The sequence below is a fragment of the Nomascus leucogenys genome, chromosome 18, assembly GCF_006542625.1.
Source record: "Nomascus leucogenys isolate Asia chromosome 18, Asia_NLE_v1, whole genome shotgun sequence".
In the NCBI taxonomy this organism is placed as follows: domain Eukaryota; kingdom Metazoa; phylum Chordata; class Mammalia; order Primates; family Hylobatidae; genus Nomascus; species Nomascus leucogenys.
This window is the reverse complement of record NC_044398.1, coordinates 102176870-102195067: the sequence shown is the minus strand read 5'-3', so window position 1 is coordinate 102195067 and position 18198 is coordinate 102176870. Positions and strand designations below refer to the sequence as shown.

The 18198-nt window shown below is 54.6% G+C and overlaps 1 protein-coding gene across 1 annotated transcript in view; it reads right to left on the bottom strand.

Moving 5' to 3' along the window:
- Positions 1–581: 581 nt before the first annotated feature.
- Positions 582–18198, bottom strand: part of LOC115831174 (lipase maturation factor 1-like) — a 28490-nt gene continuing 10873 nt past the window's right edge. Inside the window, exons 5-7 of the mRNA XM_030797796.1 lie at positions 17791–17974; positions 16855–16967; positions 582–1655 (exon numbers count right to left, since the gene is read on the bottom strand). Coding sequence (XP_030653656.1) covers positions 1481–1655; positions 16855–16967; positions 17791–17974 — 472 coding nt within the window. The 3' untranslated portion in view covers positions 582–1480. The remainder of the gene's footprint in view (positions 1656–16854; positions 16968–17790; positions 17975–18198) is intronic.

Genomic DNA, 18198 nt, shown 5'->3' with positions numbered 1-18198 from the left:
CCCTGTTTCCCCGGGAGCTGGAACACGGGCCCTCTGTTCGCACCTGGGCTGGCTGCCCCCGGGCAGGCTGAGGGGGGGCTCCACACAGACCCACACTGTGCCCACCGCAGCCGGCCTCCTCGGCCTGAACCACCGTGTTGTCCCCACTGGGGCCCCCCACAGTGGCTCAGCCGTGGGCATCACGGCTCCAGGTGCCGTGGATGGAGGCAGGGGGAAGGGGTGGGTGGGGGAACCGCCCCCCGGGCTGGGGGAGAGGGGAGGGCCTCTGTCCTATGGTGGGGCCCACTTCTGACTTCTCCCGGGACCCAGCCTCACAGCATCCTCGGTGGGGGACGTTGCCCCAGAGCTTTGCCTCCTTCCAGCAGAGCCGGCACCCCTGCTCATTCCCATTTTACTCCAAGTATCCCCGCAGCAGACACTGGAAGGGTCGCCAGGCAAAGCACCACCCATTAACCTCTCCACCAAGCCTGAGTCCCGCTCGGTCACCCGCTGCCCCAGCACCAGAGTGTGGGCTGGGGCACGGCCACCGCCAAGGGGAGGGAGGTGCAATAACTTCTTCATTTAAGCAGTTTGTTTTCGAGTAAGCTGGTAAACAGTATAATAGGAATAGTAGAAAAATATGCAATAGATATGGCACAAGAATAGGAATAATAGAAAAACGTGCAGTAGACGCTGTTTGTCCGACAACGATGAAAGTGTGCACGGCCAGCTGTCCTCCGACTGAGGGGTCTTGTCAAGGCCTCAGAGGCAGCATGGTCACAGCCTGGTGGGGGGGCTGGGTGTGCGGTGTGTCCATCTGCACCTCACAGACACCAGTCACTGGGGGATGAAACCGGGCCCAGAACACACGTGTGCATGGGCTGTGTGCCCTTGTGTGTGCCTGTACGTGTGGGATGCGTGTAGGCTGTGGTGGGGGTGGAGATGAGGGAAAGGACAGAAAATGGCCTGTCCAACCCCACATCCTAGCCGGGCACGTCCAGGTCCCTGTGGGGTGAGGGCTCGGCTGCCCCAGACATGACGGGGACTCGGCTCTGAGGGTCAGGACCTGGCTGGGAACACACCATTGAGGGGGGAACAGAAACTAGCCCCTGGGGCGCTAGGGACCCCGAGAGCTCCCTGGCTGGGTCTGTGGTCAGGGCTGTAGTGGAGGAAGGTGTCATGATGGCCATTGTCTCAACTCCTGTGGGCGGCACAGCCCCAGGCTGGGCCTCTGGGAGGAGGGTGGGAGGGACCGGAGATCAGAGCCCCCTGAGAAGGCTGGCGCCTGGGACAAGGGTTGGCCTGGATGTGGGGCCCCAGGCGGGCAGGGTCTGGGAGCCGCCACAGTTTGTGACAGCAGACCCCACCCAAGACCCCTGTGCTGGGGGCTGGGTCCCCCCGCTCTCCTCTCCACGTCTCTCTTGGAGATGCCGAGCTTGGGCCGGGCAGACGTTGCTGAACCGCCGAGGGGCTGGGTCTTTGCCTTTATTTCTGTGCACATCTAGAGGGGCTGGGGCAGAGGCCACCCACGGTCCCTGAAGTAGGGCCTCAGCTCCTCCAGGCTGAGCGGAGGGAAGTAGGCGCCGATCCTCTTCCGCACCCACCACTTGCCCTCGGCGGCGTGCCTGCCCCCAGGACGGCTGAACTTGTACCTGTAGTGCTCTCCTCGGACCCACCTGCAAGAGGGCACGTGTCAGCCCAGGGCCTGCTGGGACTCCCAGCCCCCAGCCCGGCTCCTCAGCCTGCTGCTGAGCTGCAGCTGCTCACAGGGGTCCCCCACGGACAGAGGAGCTGCGTGAGGAACCCCCACCCTGAGCACAGGTAGACCTCCAGCAGCCCCGGGCAGGGTGACTGCTCCAGTCCACACCCTCGGCAGTGAACAGTGCAGCAAGGGGCAAGGGCGGACGCGGGGCAGCTCCGGGAGAGGAGACCCAGCAGGGCCCACTCGGCAGAGCCCACACGGCAGAGGGACCGGCCCGGGGAAGGCCGGGAGTTTCAAGGGTGGCACTAAGCAGGCCCTAGACCGTTCACAAGGCCCCAGTTTGAGCCCCAAGTCCCCCCCGCCTGGGAAGACACGGAGAGGAACCTGCTGCTCACGGTGTGGCGTCTCCACCATCGGGCCAGCCCTGGCGCAAGGTGCCTGGGGGTTTCGGTCCACGGGGCAGCCCGAGGCTGTGAGGGAGCCAGGCCGGGTCCTATTTCCTGAGGGCGCAGCCTCTGCTTCCCAGAGCTTCAGGCCCTTCCCTGCCTGAGACATGCAGACGCTGGCTGCCTGCTCTCCTCCGTCATGCCCGAGTGGGATGAAGGCTCCCACCCCCATCTGCCCTGGACCGGGGCAGCGGGCAGGTCTCTCCACTGAGCCCTGTACAAGGTCCCACCTGACTCCTGGTGACCAGGCCTGGTTTAGGCCACACTGGGTCTTGGTCCCCGGCTGGCAAGCCCGCACTGGACTCTCGGAGGACTGGGCATTTTCTCCTGGGGGTGGGATGAAGCCCCCTCGTGTCCAGGGTTGCTCGGCTGCCCCGGAGGAGGAGGAGGTGCCAGGCAGAGTTGTCACCATCACCAGCTCCCGGCCCTCCGGGCCCCTTCGCAGTTGTGCAGCAGGAGTGGAAGCTTCTCAGCCCACAGGGCGGCTGCTGCCTGGCTGGGATCCACGGCAGAGCTGGGCCCCAGCTGCCCGGTGGGTGTGAGGATGCAGCCGTAACAGGACCCTCTCATGGCCCCTGGAATGAGCCCAGGCAAGTGCCAGCGGCTTCACGCTGCACCAGGGGCCGGTGCCGACTGTCTGGGGTGCTGTCATTACTTGGGGCTTCTGGTGACCTGCACACAGCTGTGCCCTGGGGGCTGTGGGTGGAGCCCTTGGGCCATGCCCCTTAGGCTGGCAGGGTGAGGGGCTTTGGGTCTCTTTGGTCTGTTTGTGTGATGGATGATGATTCTTCTCTCTCCAAGTCCGAATTACGCCAGGAAAACCGGGAAGACAGAGACCCTCTGGGTGGAGGAGGGTCCCTGAGGCGCCTGATGGGAGAGAGGGATCAGCAGCTCCGAGAGGAGTGGGGTCGGGCCTTCGGAAAACCTCCCGGGCAGCCAAGACTGAGGGCAATGCTGGCAGCTGGTGGTCCCCGTCCACTCCAGGAGGGCACTGCCCTGGGCCCCAGGGGTCTTTCCTGGACCCCCTGGGCCTGAGGCCACCATGGTTTTCTTGGCTATATGGACTGCAGCGGCCAGCATGGGGACTGAGGCCAGGTGGTGCCAGGCAGAGAAGTCACACTGGACCCCAAGGTCGACCTCTGAGCAGCTCAGCAGCAGGCTGAAGGGACGCGCTGGGGTGCAGCCGTGAGGGCGTTGGGCTGTGCTGGTAGCATGGTCCTTGCACACTCTCCTGGGCCTTGCTAGGGCAATGCAGTCCCCACGCAGGCCCACCCTCTCCCAAACCCTGCGTTTAGTGAGGCCGGGAGGGTGGGGGTCCTGGGAAGGCCTCCTGCAGGGGGATCGCCCATCTTTCCCAAATTCCTGCTCTTGCTTTCTGCTCCTTCCCAGGACAGGGTCAAGGCCTGGGGGGACTGGGGTCTGGTGTCTGACATCAAGAGCTGGAACTGCAGTTTGGAAAGGGTTTTGGAAAGGGTCAGAACCCTCTTGGTGGGAAGGGGCCCCAGGCCCCCAGCGGCCTGAAGGGTTGCATTTCATTCCTGCAGACAAAGTACCCAAGGAGGCCATGGCACCGCCCCAGAGGGCTTGAGAGTGTTGAAAATAGGGGGTCTCTCAGCCCTCTTGAAATAGACCCTACTGGCAACAGCTTGGCATCTGCACAGCTACAGTCAGGATCCCAGCCAGGGCCTGACACTGAGGCCACTGACACGGGCCCCATCCACACCCGGACCCGCGTGTCCTTTCACACCCACCCCCGCCCTTCGGGGTCCTTGTGTGATTTCAAGAACATATGATTTCAAGAATGAGTGGAACCCTGTGGCACGTGCCCGCGGGGCAGGCAATTCTCACTCATGCCAATTCTCAGAGCACGTACCCGCGGGGCAGGCGATTCTCACTCATGCCAATTCTCAGGGCACGTACCCGCAGGGCAAGCGATTCTCATTCATGCCAATTCTCAGGGCACGTACCCGCAGGGCAGGCAATTCTCAGGCCAATTCTCAGGTTCCGCCAGGTCATGAAATGGAGGCTTCCTTCCTCCTGTCGCTGACCAGAGTCCGTGGCGTGAGCGCACCCTAGTTTGTGCAGTCGCTCTCCTGTGGAAGGACAGCTGAGCTCTTTGCAGTTTTTGTCTATTACAGCTGCCGTAAACCTCTGCAAGGGTTTCTGCATGAACCTGGGTTTCAACTCTCTGGCTTAAACGTCCATGGAAGCAGCTGCTGAGTCCACAGCAACTTCGGGTGTCGTTTTTGAGGAGCCATTTTACCCTCCCAGCAACGGCTGAGTGACCTGATTTCTCGGTATCTTTGCCGGCATGTGGGGTTGTTGCTACTTTTATTCCAGCCGTTTTGATGGGTGTGTGATGCGTCACGGGATGGGTGTGTGATGCGTCACGGGATGGGTGTGTGATGCGTCACGGGATGGGTGTGTGATGCGTCACGGGATGGGTGTGTGATGTGTCACGGGATGGGTGTGCAGTGGTGTCACGGGATGGGTGTGTGATGCGTCACGGGATGGGTGTGTGATGTGTCACGAGATGGGTGTGCAGTGGTGTCACGGGATGGGTGTGTGATGTGTCACGGGATGGGTGTGTGATGTGTCACGGGATGGGTGTGCAGTGGTGTCACGGGATGGGTGTGTGATGTGTCACGGGATGGGTGTGTGATGTGTCACGGGATGGGTGTGTGATGTGTCACGGGATGGGTGTGCAGTGGTGTCACGGGACGGGTGTGCAGTGGTGTCACGGGATGGGTGTGCAGTGGTGTCACGGGATGGGTGTGTGATGCGTCACGGGATGGGTGTGTGATGCGTCACGGGATGGGTGTGCAGTGGTGTCACGGGATGGGTGTGTGATGCGTCACGGGATGGGTGTGTGATGCGTCACGGGATGGGTGTGTGATGTGTCACGAGATGGGTGTGCAGTGGTGTCACGGGATGGGTGTGTGATGCGTCACGGGATGGGTGTGTGATGTGTCACGGGATGGGTGTGTGATGTGTCACGAGATGGGTGTGCAGTGGTGTCACGGGATGGGTGTGTGATGCGTCACGGGATGGGTGTGTGATGTGTCACGGGATGGGGTGGTGTCACGGATGGGTGTGATGCGTCACGGGATGGGTGTGTGATGCGTCACGGGATGGGTGTGTGATGTGTCACGGGATGGGTGTGTGATGTGTCACGGGATGGGTGTGTGATGCGTCACGGGATGGGTGTGTGATGTGTCACGGGATGGGTGTGCCGTGGTGTCACGGGATAGGTGTGTGATGTGTCACGGGATGGGTGTGTGATGCGTCACGGGATGGGTGTGTGATGCGTCACGGGATGGGTGCGTGATGCGTCACGGGATGGGTGCGTGATGTGTCACGGGATGGGTGTGTGATGCGTCACGGGATGGGTGTGTGATGTGTCACGGGATGGGTGTGTGATGTGTCACGGGATGGGTGTGTGATGGTCACGGGATGGGTGTGTGATGCGTCACGGGATGGGTGTGTGATGCGTCACGGGATGGGTGTGCAGTGGTGTCACGGGATAGGTGTGTGATGCGTCACGGGATGGGTGTGTGATGCGTCACGGGATGGGTGTGTGATGTGTCACGGGATGGGTGTGTGATGTGTCACGGGATAGGTGTGTGATGTGTCACGGGATGGGTGTGCAGTGGTGTCACGGGATAGGTGTGTGATGTGTCACGGGATAGGTGTGTGATGTGTCACGGGATGGGTGTGTGATGTGTCACGGGATGGGTGTGTGATGTGTCACGGGATAGGTGTGTGATGTGTCACGGGATGGGTGTGTGATGTGTCACGGGATGGGTGTGCAGTGGGTCACGGGATGGGTGTGAGTGGTGTCACGGGATGGGTGGTGATGGTCACGGGATGGGTGGGTGGGTAGGGGGGGTGTGATGGTCACGGGATGGTGGTGATGGTCACGGGATGGGTGTGATGTGTCACGGGATGGGTGTGCAGTGGTGTCACGGGATGGTGTGTGATGTGTCACGGGATAGGTGTGTGATGTGTCACGGGATGGGTGTGTGATGTGTCACGGGATGGGTGTGTGATGGTGTCACGGATGGGTGTGTGATGTGTCACGGGATAGGTGTGTGATGTGTCACGGGATGGGTGTGCAGTGGTGTCACGGGATAGGGTGGTGTGATGTGTCACGGGATGGGTGTGTGATGTGTCACGGGATGGGTGTGGTGATGTGTCACGGGATAGGTGTGTGATGTGTCACGGGATGGGTGTGTGATGTGTCACGGGATGGGGTGGTGGGGAGGGTGGTGTGTCACGGGATGGGTGTGTGATGTGTCACGGGATGGGTGTGTGATGTGTCACGGGATGGGTGTGTGATGTGTCACGGGATAGGTGTGTGATGTGTCACGGGATGGAGGTGTGTGTGATGTGTCACGGGATAGGTGTGTGATGTGTCACGGGATAGGGTGTGTGATGTGTCACGGGATGGGTGGTGATGTGTCACGGGATGGGTGTGTGATGTGTCACGGGATAGGTGTGTGATGTGTCACGGGATGGGTGTGTGATGTGTCACGGGATGGGTGTGGATGTGTCACGGGATAGGTGTGTGATGTGTCACGGGATGGGGTGTGTGCAGTGGTGTCACGGGATAGGTGTGTGATGTGTCAGGGATAGGTGTGTGATGTGTCACGGGATGGGTGTGTGATGTGTCACGGGATGGTGTGGTGATGTGTCACGGGATGGGTGTGTGATGTGTCACGGGATAGGTGTGTGATGTGTCACGGGATGGGTGTGTGATGTGTCACGGGATGGGTGTGTGATGTGTCACGGGATGGGTGTGTGATGTGTCACGGGATGGGTGATGGAGGGGGTGTGTGATGTGTCACGGGATGGGTGTGTGATGTGTCACGGGATGGGTGTGTGATGTGTCACGGGATGGGTGTGTGATGTGTCACGGGATAGGTGTGTGATGTGTCACGGGATGGGTGTGTGATGTGTCACGGGATGGGTGTGTGTGGATGGTGGGTGGTCACGGGATGGGTGGGTGTGGGATGGTGGGTGGTCACGGGATGGGTGGTGTGTGGATGGTGTGTGTGTCACGGGATGGGTGTGTGATGTGTCACGGGATGGGTGTGTGATGTGTCACGGGATGGGTGTGTGATGTGTCACGGGATGGGTGTGTGATGCGTCACGGGATGGGTGTGATGTGTCACGGGATGGGTGTGTGATGTGTCACGGGATGGGTGTGTGATGTGTCACGGGATGGGTGTGTGATGTGTCACGGGATGGGTGTGTGATGTGTCACGGGATGGGTGTGAGTGGTGTCACGGGATGGTGTGTGATGTGTCACGGGATGGGTGTGTGATGTGTCACGGGATGGGTGTGCAGTGGTGTCACGGGATGGGTGTGTGATGGTCACGGGATGGGTGTGTGTCACGGGATGGGTGTGTGATGTGTCACGGGATGGGTGTGCAGTGGTGTCACGGGATGGTGGTGATGGTCACGGGATGGGTGGTGATGTGTCACGGGATGGGTGTGTGATGTGTCACGGGATGGTGTCACGGATGGGTGTGTGATGTGTCACGGGATGGGTGTGTGCGTCACGGGATGGGTGGTGGGAGGTGGGTGTCACGGGATGGGTGTGTGATGTGTCACGGGATGGGTGTGATGTGTCAGGGATGGGTGTGTGATGTGTCACGGGATGGGTGTGCAGTGGTGTCACGGGATGGGTGTGTGATGTGTCATGGGATGGGTGTGCAGTGGTGTCACGGGATGGGTGTGTGATGTGTCATGGGATGGGTGTGTGATGTGTCACAGGATGGGTGTGCAGTGGTGTCACAGTGGTTCTTGCTTCTATAATGATAGGCATTTCTTCTGGACTTATCTGCCATCTGTGCATTCTTTGGTGAAACGTCTCTTTCTGTCCGTGCTCATTTTCTAATGAGATTATTTTAGTGTTAAGTTATGAAACTTCTTTATATATTCCAGAGTTTAGACTATTGTCAGATACGTGGCTTGCAAATATTTTGTCTGCAGCTTAAAAATTATGTTTGTCCTCTTAACAGGGTCTTTTATGGAGCAAATGCTTTTACTTTTAATGAATTTCAATTTATCAATTTTTCCTTTTACAGGTCATCTTTTTAGTATCAAGTATAATGACTCTGCCTGGCCCTAGATCCCAAAGATTTTCTTCTATTTTTTTCCTGAAAGTTTTTTTTTTTTTTTTTTTTTTTTTTTTTGAGATGGGCTTTTGCTCTGTTGCCCAGGCTGGAGTGTGGTGGTGTGATCTCGGCTCACTGCAACCTCTGCCTCCCAGGCTCAAGTGATCCTCCCACCTCAGCCTCCCGAGTACCTGGGACTACAGGCATGCGCCACCACGCCCTGCTAATTTTTTGTATTTTTAAGTAGAGACGGGGTTTTGCCACGTTGCTCAGGCTGGTCTCAAACTCCTGAGCTCAATCTGCCCACCTTGGTCTCCGAAAGTGCTGGGATTACAGGCGTGGGCCACCATGCCTGGCCCTGAAAGTTGATTGTCTTATGCTTTATGTTGAAGTCCAGGATCCGTTTTGAGTTATTTTTGTGTGGGGTGAGACTTGGGTTGAAGGTTTTGTTTTTGTCCGTGGAATTGCTTTTGCGCTTTTGTAAAAAAACTCAACCGGGCATGTTTGTTTGGGTCTGTTTGTGGGTTCTCTGTTGTGTTCCATGGATTTGCATGTCTGTCCCTCTGTCAATACCACACTGTGTTGACCACTGTAGTTCTATGTCTTGAAACTGGGTAGACTGATTCCTTCCACTTTGTTCTCTTTCAAAATGGTTTTAGCTCTTTTCGTTCCTTTACATTTCCATAGACAACTTGGGATGACTTGTCCTGACCCATTAACACATCTTGCTAGGGTTTTTTAGGAATTGCATGAAACCTGTCCATCCATCTGGCAGGAGCTGTCACTTCCACTTTGTTGTGCCTTCCAACCCACGAACGCGGCCGTCTCTCTAGGTGTGTGCTGACGTCTTTCAGCAGCATTGCTGAGTTTTCAGCATATAAGTTCTGCGCATGTTTTGTCAGGTTTATACCTAAGTATTTCACTTTTTGGAGTGGTTTTAAGTGGTTCTACGTATTTAATTTAGGTGTCTGTGTGTTCATTGCTAGTATACAGGAATACTATTCAATCATTTATGTTGATCTTGTGTCTTCTGACTTTGCTGAAGTCACTTATTTTCTTTTTTTTTGAGATGGAGTTTCGCTCTGTCGCCCAGGCTGGAGTGCAGTGGCACAATCTCAGCTCACTGTAACCTCTGCCTCCCAGGTTCAAGCAATTCTCCTACCTCAGCCTCCCGAGTAGCTGGGATTACAGGCATGCGTCACCACGCCTGGGTAATTTGTATTTCTTTTTTAGTAGACAGAGTTTCTCCATGTTTGTCAAGCTAGTCTTGAACTCCCGACCATAGGTGATTGGCCTGCCTCGGCCTCCCAAAGTGCTGGGATTACAGGTGTGAGCCACTGCGCCCGGCCTCACTTAATAATTCTAGGAGTGTTTTTGGTGGATGCCTTGGGATTTCCTACAAAGACAACGATGTCATCTGTAAGCAGGCACAGTTTCGTTTCTTCCTTTGTGATCTACATGCCTTTTCTTTCCTTGTCCTGCTGTACTGCAGTGGCCAGTGCTTCTAGCACCGTGCTGGATCCGATGGTTAAAGCAGACGTCCTTTCTTGTTCCGGATCTGAATGGTGAAGGGTGATTGCTTCCCCTCGAGGAGAATGCTGGCTGCAGGGCTTGTGCAGATGCTCTTTATCCAGCTGAGGAAGTTCCTCTCCTTCTCTGTTTTTCCAAGTTTAAATCATGAATAGATGTTAAACCTGTCAAGTGCTTTCCCACAGTGACAGATGTGATCCTGTGAGTTATCTTCGTTAGCTGGTAACATGTGAATCACATCAACTGATTCTCAAATACGGAACCAACCTTTATCCCTGGAATAATCCCTACTTGGTCATGGTGTAGAATTCTTTGTTATATATTGCCAAATTCTATTTAGTAATTTTTTTTTTTTTTGAGGCAGAGTCTCACTCTGTCGCCCAGGCTGGAGTGCAGTGGCACGATCTCTGCTCACTGCAACCTCCACCTGCCGAGTAGCTGGGATTACAGGCACCCACCACCATGCCCGGATAATTTTTGTATTTTTAGTAGAGATGGGGTTTCACCATATTGGCCAGGCTGGTCTTGACCTCCTGACCTCAGGTGATCTGCTCGCCTCGGCCTCCCAAAGTGTTGGGATTACAAGTGTGAGCCACTGTGCCCAATCTGTTTAGTAATATTTTGTTAAAAAATTTTGTGCCTATATCACTGAGGGATATTGGCTTGTAATATTATTATCTCGTATTATCTTTGTGTGGTTTTGGTATCAGAGAACCACTAGCTTCATAAAATAAACTGAGGCTGGGCACAGTGGCTCATGCTTGTAATCCCAGCACTTTGGGAGGCTGAGGTGGGAGGACTGCCTGAGCCCAGGAGTTTGGGACCAGCCAGGGCACCATGGCAAGACCCTGTCTCTACAAAAACTGAAAAAACTAGTGAGGTGTGGTGGTGTGGGCCTGTGGTCCCAGCTACCTGGGAGGCTGAGGCGGGAGGATAATCTGAGCTCAGGAGGTGGAGGCTGCAGTGAGCCATGTTTGTGCCACTGCACTCCAGCCTGGGTGACAGAATGAGAGCCTGTCTCAGTAAATAAATACATAAATAAATAAATAGACGTTTTTCCTTCTCTGCTACTTTCTGGGAAATTAATCTTAGAATTCTCCAGTGAAACCATCTGAGCCTGGATATTTCCTTTTGGAGTTTAAAATTACAAATTCATTTTCTAGTTAGAGGGCTATTTAAATTATTATTTCATACCAGGTGAGTTGTGGTAGTTTGTGTTGAGAAACTGGTGTATTTCATCCAATTTATAAAATGTATGTATGTAGATGTTTGTCATATTCCCTTATTATCCTTTTCAGATTGCAGGGTCTGTAGTGCTACCTCTTTTTCATTTCGAGACAGAGTCTCGTGGTGTCACCCAGGCTGGAGTGCAGTGGTGCAGTCTCGGCTTGAACGATTCTCGTGTTTCAGCCTGCCGAGTAGCTGGGACTACAGGCGCCCGCCACCACGCCCAGCTAAGTTTTTGTATTTTTAGTAGAGACAGGGTTTCACCATGTTGGCCACGCTGGTCTTGAACTCCTGAGCTCCTGAGCTCAGGTGATCCACCCGCCTTGGCCTCCCAAAGTGTGGTGATTTCAGGCATGAGCCACCACACCCAACCTCTTTTTTCATCTTTGATATTGGCAATCTTATCTTCTCCTTTTGTTATTCTTACTAGAGGGTTGCTGATTTTATTGGTCTTCTAAAAGAACCATCTCTTTGTTTCAATAAGTTTCTCTATTGTTTGTTTTCAATTTCATTTTCTGCTTTTTATTATTTTCTTACTGCTCCTTGCTTTAAATTTTTCCTAGTTATACATGTAATCTTGAGCTTTGATTCTTCTTCTTTTTTTGAAGAGATGGGGTCTTCCTGTGTTGCCTGATGGCAAGAGGCTGGCGTCAACATCCCGGGTTCAAACAGTCCTCCCACCTCAGCCTCCTGGGTAGCTGGGACTACAGGTGCGTCCACGGCACCCAGCTGAGGTCAGATTGTTGATTTGAGATCCTTCCTCTTTTCTAACCTCTCGCGTCTCTTTTCTAACGTATGCATTTGGTGCTTTCTCTCTCATCACTAGTTTAACTACATCCCAGAAAATGTGACATGTCATTCAGTGCAATGGGTGGCATATTCTATAAACATCATTAGGCCCTGTCTGTCGATGACGGTGCTCCTTTATGTTCTTGCTGAATTCCTATCAACTGTTGAGAGAAGGGTGTTGAAACATCCAACCGTAATTGTTGATTTGTCGAGCTCTCCTTTCACTTCTTTTTTTGCTTCACGTTTTGCAGATCCGTGCTTAGTGCACACACACTTAGGATTGCTACGTCTGTTTGGCAGGTTGATTCTTTTCTCATTGTCCGTCTTTGTCTGTGATAATTTTTGCACTGAGGTCTACTTTGACATTAATACAATGAATCCTTTATTTTCATTAATATTCACATATTTTTTTCTATCCTTTTACTTTCAACCTGCCTATACAGATGGTCCCTAACTTATGAGAGTTCAACTGACAGTTTTCAGCTTTACGGTGGTGTGATACGCACTCGGTAGAAACCGCACTTTGAGGGCCCAGACAACTATCCTGTTTTCACTTTCATACAGTATTCAATAAATTACATAAGATACTCAACACTGTATTATAAAACAGGTCTGTGCTAGATGATTTTGCCCAGTGTAGTCTAATGTAAGTGTTCTGAGCACATTTAAGGTAGTAGGCTAGGCTAAGCTACGATTGATGTTTGGTAGGTGTACTAAACGCATTTTTTAGTTACGTTTTCAACTTATGCTGGATTTATCAGGCCATAAGCTCATTATGCATATATTTAAGTTACTATCTTTTTTTTTTTTTTTGAGATAGATAGGGGTCTTGTTGTGTCGCCCAGGCTGGAGTGCAGTGGCATGTCTTGGCTCACTGTAACCTCAGCTTCCCGAGTGGCTGGGATTACAGGCATGCACCACCACACCTGGCTAATTTTTGTATTTTTAGTAAAGAGAGGGTTTTGCCTTGATGGCCAGGCTGATTTTGAACTCCTGACTTCAAGTGATACACCTGCCTCAGCCCCCAAAGTGCTGACATTACAGGAGTGAGCCACTGCACCTGGCCAATCTTTATCTTTTAATTGGCTTATTTAGACCATTTACATTGAATATAAAGGCCATCATTTTACTTCTTGTCATTTGTTCTGTTTCTGATTTGTTTTTCCCAGCCTGCTTTCCTATGGGTTATGTTAAATGTTTTAGAATTCCATTTTGATTTGTCAGTAGGTGTGTTCCAATGTATCTCTTAGTATAGGTTGTTTTTTACTGGCTGTTCTTAGCACATAACTTACAGTCTACTGATGCCATTTTACCACTTCAAGTTAAGTATAGAAACCTCACCTCTATGTCCACTTGCCCTTATCCATTTATAATTATCTGAAATACTTCCTCTACATAAACTTTGAACTACTTCAGACAGTTTTATAGCCTTTGCTTAACCATCAAACATGACTGGGAACTCAAGAGAAGGAACGTCTATTGTATTTACCCATGTTTTTTCTTTCTTCTTTTTTTTTTGAGACTGAGTCTCACTCTGTTGCTCAGGCTGGAGTGCCATGGTGTCATCTCGGCTCACTGCCACCTCCGCCTCCCAAGTTCAAGCAATTCTCCTGCCTCAGCTTCTTGAGTAGCTGGGATTACAGGCGTGTGGCACCATACTCGCTAATTTTTTGTTTTTGTAGAGATGAGGCTTCACCATGTTGGCCAGGCTGGCAATGTTTTATTATCTCTGGTTTTTAGAAATTTGACTTTGATGTGTTTAGGTTTGAATTTCTTTGGGTTTTTCCTATTTAGGGTTTACTCAGTTTATTGAGTAAAAGGTAGGCTTGTCCCTTTTGCCAAATTTGGGAAGTTTTCAGTTCTTACTTCTCCAAGTACATTTTCAGCCCGAAAGCTCACTCTCTCTTCCTCCTAGGACTTTGATGACATTAATTCTGGATCTTTTGTTACAGTCTCAGTCCCACAGACCCCTGAGGCTCTTGCTGTTTTTCCCCATCTATGTCCTCTCACTTGTTCCCACTGGGTACTTTCTATGTTTAAGTTTATTGATTCTTTCCTCTGTCCCCGACATTCAGATGTTGAGTGTTTTATATCAGTTATATTTTTCACTTCTAAACTTTTCATTTGGTTCTTTAAAAAATCTTTCTTTGCTGAGGCTGTATTTTTTATCAGTTGTGTTCATAATTGCTTACTGAATGCATTTTCGACGGCTGCATTCACATCTCACTCTAACACCTCTCTCACCTTGGTGCTAACACCCGTCGACTGCCCTTTTTCACCAGTTCAATGTCTTCCTGTTTCCTGCTGTGACAAGTAATTTTTCCACTGAAAACTGAACACTTTGTGTATTAGGAGATTTTGGATCTTATTTAAACCTTCTGCTTTAGACGACTTCTTCTGACATCATGCTGGTAGAGACGGGGGTATTGCCAAGCTCCTGCCAGGTTGGGGTAGAACTCCAGTGGACGCACTGGGGCTATTCCTTGTTGTTTCTGGGTAGGGTGGGAGTCGTGGCTCCGCACTAGGCCTCCATGACACTATGGCGGCGGTGGTGAAGGTCCTGACTTTCTGCTAGTTATTACGTAATACCACTCTGGAGGGGAAGAGCCCTTCAGTACTGCCAGGGGTTAGGGGAGTCCAGGCTCCTCCTGTCCACTGATACCACAGAAGCGGGGGGTCCTTCCTGCCCACTTGGATGAAAATCTCAGCTTCCTATTTGGCCTCCTCTGGTCGCACCCCAGCGAGCTGTTTGGAGGAGAGTCCAGGCTCCCTACTCCATACCTTGCCGGTGTCAGTGGGGCCATGGATCTTTCTGTGGTGTTGGCTGGAGTGGTGATTATTTTCTGTACATTTCCTGTCTTGCTAGGCTGCTCTTTTCTGGCCCTTTAGCCAGAGAGAGCAGATTTTTGTTGAGGTGTTTCTTGTCTGTATCTGCTGGTATTACTGGGTTTCCAGTTTCCTCACCTCCAAGTCTTGAAAATGAGGCCGAAAGCAAGCCTAGGCAATCACCGCCATCTTGGGGCTGTGGCCGCGTCCCGAGGGCCCTGCTGGTGGCTCACCTTCAGTCTCACCTTCAGTCTTCCTGTTTTATGTGTAACATCCAGGGATCTTGGTGGCACTTAGTAGGAGGAACAGGGATAAGTGTCTTCTCCATCTTCCAGTTTTAAAGTCGATGATGAACTAAATGCAGGCCCAAGGTTAGGCCACGTCCTGTCATGGTACCGCCTGCTCCAGCTGCCAAACACGTGTATCATGGAGACGGGAGAGATGTGCTGTGTGACGATGTTCAATATGTCTTCCCTAAATGTTAACTCATTACTGGTTCACATAAAATAGTTACTGCTTTTCACACGTGGTTTGCACAGTATCCATCCTTTCAGGTGGACTTTGGGACCCATGGATGGACCTGAAACTGCTCTGACGTGATTACTTTTTCCAACACCTCGTGGCTGAGAAACAGATGATCTGACTGTGCGCTTCGCCAGAAGAGGCTTCCGTCATGACCTGACGATGGTAAACCTTCCTCCGAGCCAGCTCCAGGGTCCCCAGGCACCGAGGAGGCTGCGATCTGGGGTGGGGGCTGGGGGGCTCTGAAGGCTGCTGAGATGGAGCAGTAACAGAGAAGACCCGGCTTGAGCCTGGAAGGACGAGCTCTGGGGCCTGGTCCCCAGTGAGCCAGGTGAACGGCTGCCTGTCCCAGCTCCAAGGTCTCAGGCTCCCAGGGCTGCTGGTAGCCACACGGCAGGCAAGTCACCTGGGGCTTGATGCGAATTCACAGGAAGGTGGCCCTGTCTGAGGGCGCCAGCTAGGAGGGCGGCCACCCCACCAGAGGCTCTGGGATGGAGACTCTCCTGGACTGCCTGAGGCCGGGCCCATGAGGAGGGACCGCATCGCCCCTCTGCCCCAGCTCCCTGTAATACCAGTGCTGGGGAGGCAGCCCTGGAAGCATCGCTTGGCCAGGAGCACCCTGCCTGGGCTGCCAGACTCGGGGCCCAGCTGCTTCACTGCCTCTGTGGACCTCGGCGCCCCCTCCCATCCCCGCCCTCCAGCTCCTTGGCTGGGGCCTCTAGACAGCTGGGAGTAACTCCAGACGGTGCAGCTGTCCCGGCTCCCGAGTGTTCTTGGAGGGAAAATCCAGAGCTGTGTTTTCCGTCAGAATTGGCGGCTGATGGCGCAGGGGAGGGGCGGGCAGTCCACACTCTGCTCTGTTCCTACTACTTCCAGGGGGCTGCTCAATCCCAACCATGTGGGGCAGGGGATGCAAACGCTTGTCAGAGCGGCCACCCCAGGTCTGGTCATGTAGGCGTCTCCAGTCCTCCACGCTCTGCGTCCCCCCGGACCCCACCCCACACTGTCCTCAGATCCCCTCCCATACCCCAGTGGGGCCCCATCCCTGCCTCCTGCTCCTCTTCTGGAGGCCCCAGCTCTCCCCAAAACCTTGTCCTCTGGTCACAATGTCAGGGTCCTTAGTGTCTCCCTCTGCACCCCGGCTCCCCTGCGTGGAGTCCGGAAAGTCATCCCTGGTATGGGGAGGAGGGCGATTCCCCCAGAGCTGCCACCTCTGCCTCCTGAGACTCTGACCCCGGAGGGCTCCTTAGAATGTCACCATGTCACTGCCCCGGGTGGGCCAGGCTGCAGGGCCCACAGGGCTCTCACTGCAGTCCCCTGCCCAGTTCACCATGGACTCCTAGGGCTCCTGGAGTGAGGGCCCCTGCCTGTCCTTCTTGCCTCTCCAGGCCAGGGGCAGAGCTGGCACCCGGAGAACGCCTCAACAAAGCTATGGGCCGCGGTCGCCCTGCCCAGAGCAACTGTCCTGGGCTCCTCTCACCACGGCAGGTTTGGTTTGAGGTGGGCTATGAGGCAGGGGTGGGACCAGCCTTGATGCCAAGGCTGATGTGGGGGGACCCTTTTTGCTCCCAGCAGGCCCCACCTCCTGCCTCTGCGGGAGGGAAGGGGCGCTTCCTGTGAGCAGGTGGGGGTGCGGGTACAGGTGGTGGGATCCCAGCAGACACCTGGATTTGGGGGAGACCCCTGAGCAGCGGCTGGGAGGGCGTCCTACCTGGGCAGGGGCCTGCCCCTGAAGGGGTTGTGTGCCAGCAGGGACAAGGCCTCGGCGTCGCCAGCCAGGAGCTTGCCAGCCAGGTGGATGATCCAGTCGTTGTGCTCGTAGGTCTGGGAGGAGAGGTCGGGCTGGAGACGGCTGTGCCACTCGCTGTCCAGGCAAAGCCCCTCCAGACGCTCGGCTGTGCCCTCCACTCCCTCCTGAGGCTCTCCTGGAGGTGGGTTCCCTGGGTGGCCGCACCCCAGTTTTTTGGCTGGGGTCCCCTTAAGGGGCTGCCTGCTTCGCGTGCTCCTTGTCGCCCTGACCACTCATTCCCATGCCGGCCGCTGGCCTCGCTCCCCTGCCTGGGTGCCTCAGAGCCTGTCTGCCCCAGCACCCTCTGTCTGGGCCCTGCCTCCCTGAGGCTCAGTTTTCTGGTGACTGAGACGGGACCGGGAGGTCAGAAACAGCAGCTCTGTCCGTGGGTGCCTCTGCTACCCCCAGCCCTGGGGATTCCTTCCTTCCTGTTCTCTGAGACAGGCTCTGGCTCTGTCCCCCAGGCTGGAGTGCAACGCCGCCATCATTTGAGGCTGCAGCGGTAGGGCTCAATCGATCCTTCCTCCTCCCGCATAGCTGAAACCACAGGCGCCACCCTCACCTGCTGGCTAACTTTTGTATTTTTCATAGATACAGGGTCTCGCTATGGCACCCAGGCTGGGATTCCTGGCATGAGACACTACCTGGCAGACCCTGGGGGACGGCAGGGCTGGGCTCCCTCCTAAGGCTGGGCCTGGATGTCGTGTGGGCTCAGGTCTCAGCTCAGGCAGGGTCCCATCTCCCCCAGCCTCCCTCCCCACCAGCCCCTTCGGTGGGCGTTCTAGAAACCTGCCATCTGCGGGCAGAAGAGGGTGGGGTATAGGCAGGTCCATGTGCCCGCCAGGGACTGTCCCCCACCTGGAAGGCCGCAAACCACATGAGCCAGTCCAGGCGGTAGTGGTACGGGGAGATGAGGCAGGGCCGTCTGCTGGGGTCGCCCGGTTTGCACTTGAACTCGTAGTCCTCCCACACGGTGTCGGGGGTGCTGGCGTTGGCGCTGGCTGTGCCCTGCAGGATCACCTCCGTCCGCTCCTTGGTGATGCTGCCGGGAGACCGAGGCAGGCCAGGCCCACGTCACACACCGGCTGGGCTGAGTGGGGTGCATGGGGGGTTCCCCGACTGTCCATCCTGGCCCAGGTGGAGGGTCTACAGCCTGCACCTGCCTCCCAGTCAGGGGCTACTGCGAGGCTGGGTGGGGCTGAGGAGAACTTTTGGGAACTGTGGCCCTAGGGGTTCATTTGAGAGCACCTTCCCTGCCCCTGAAGT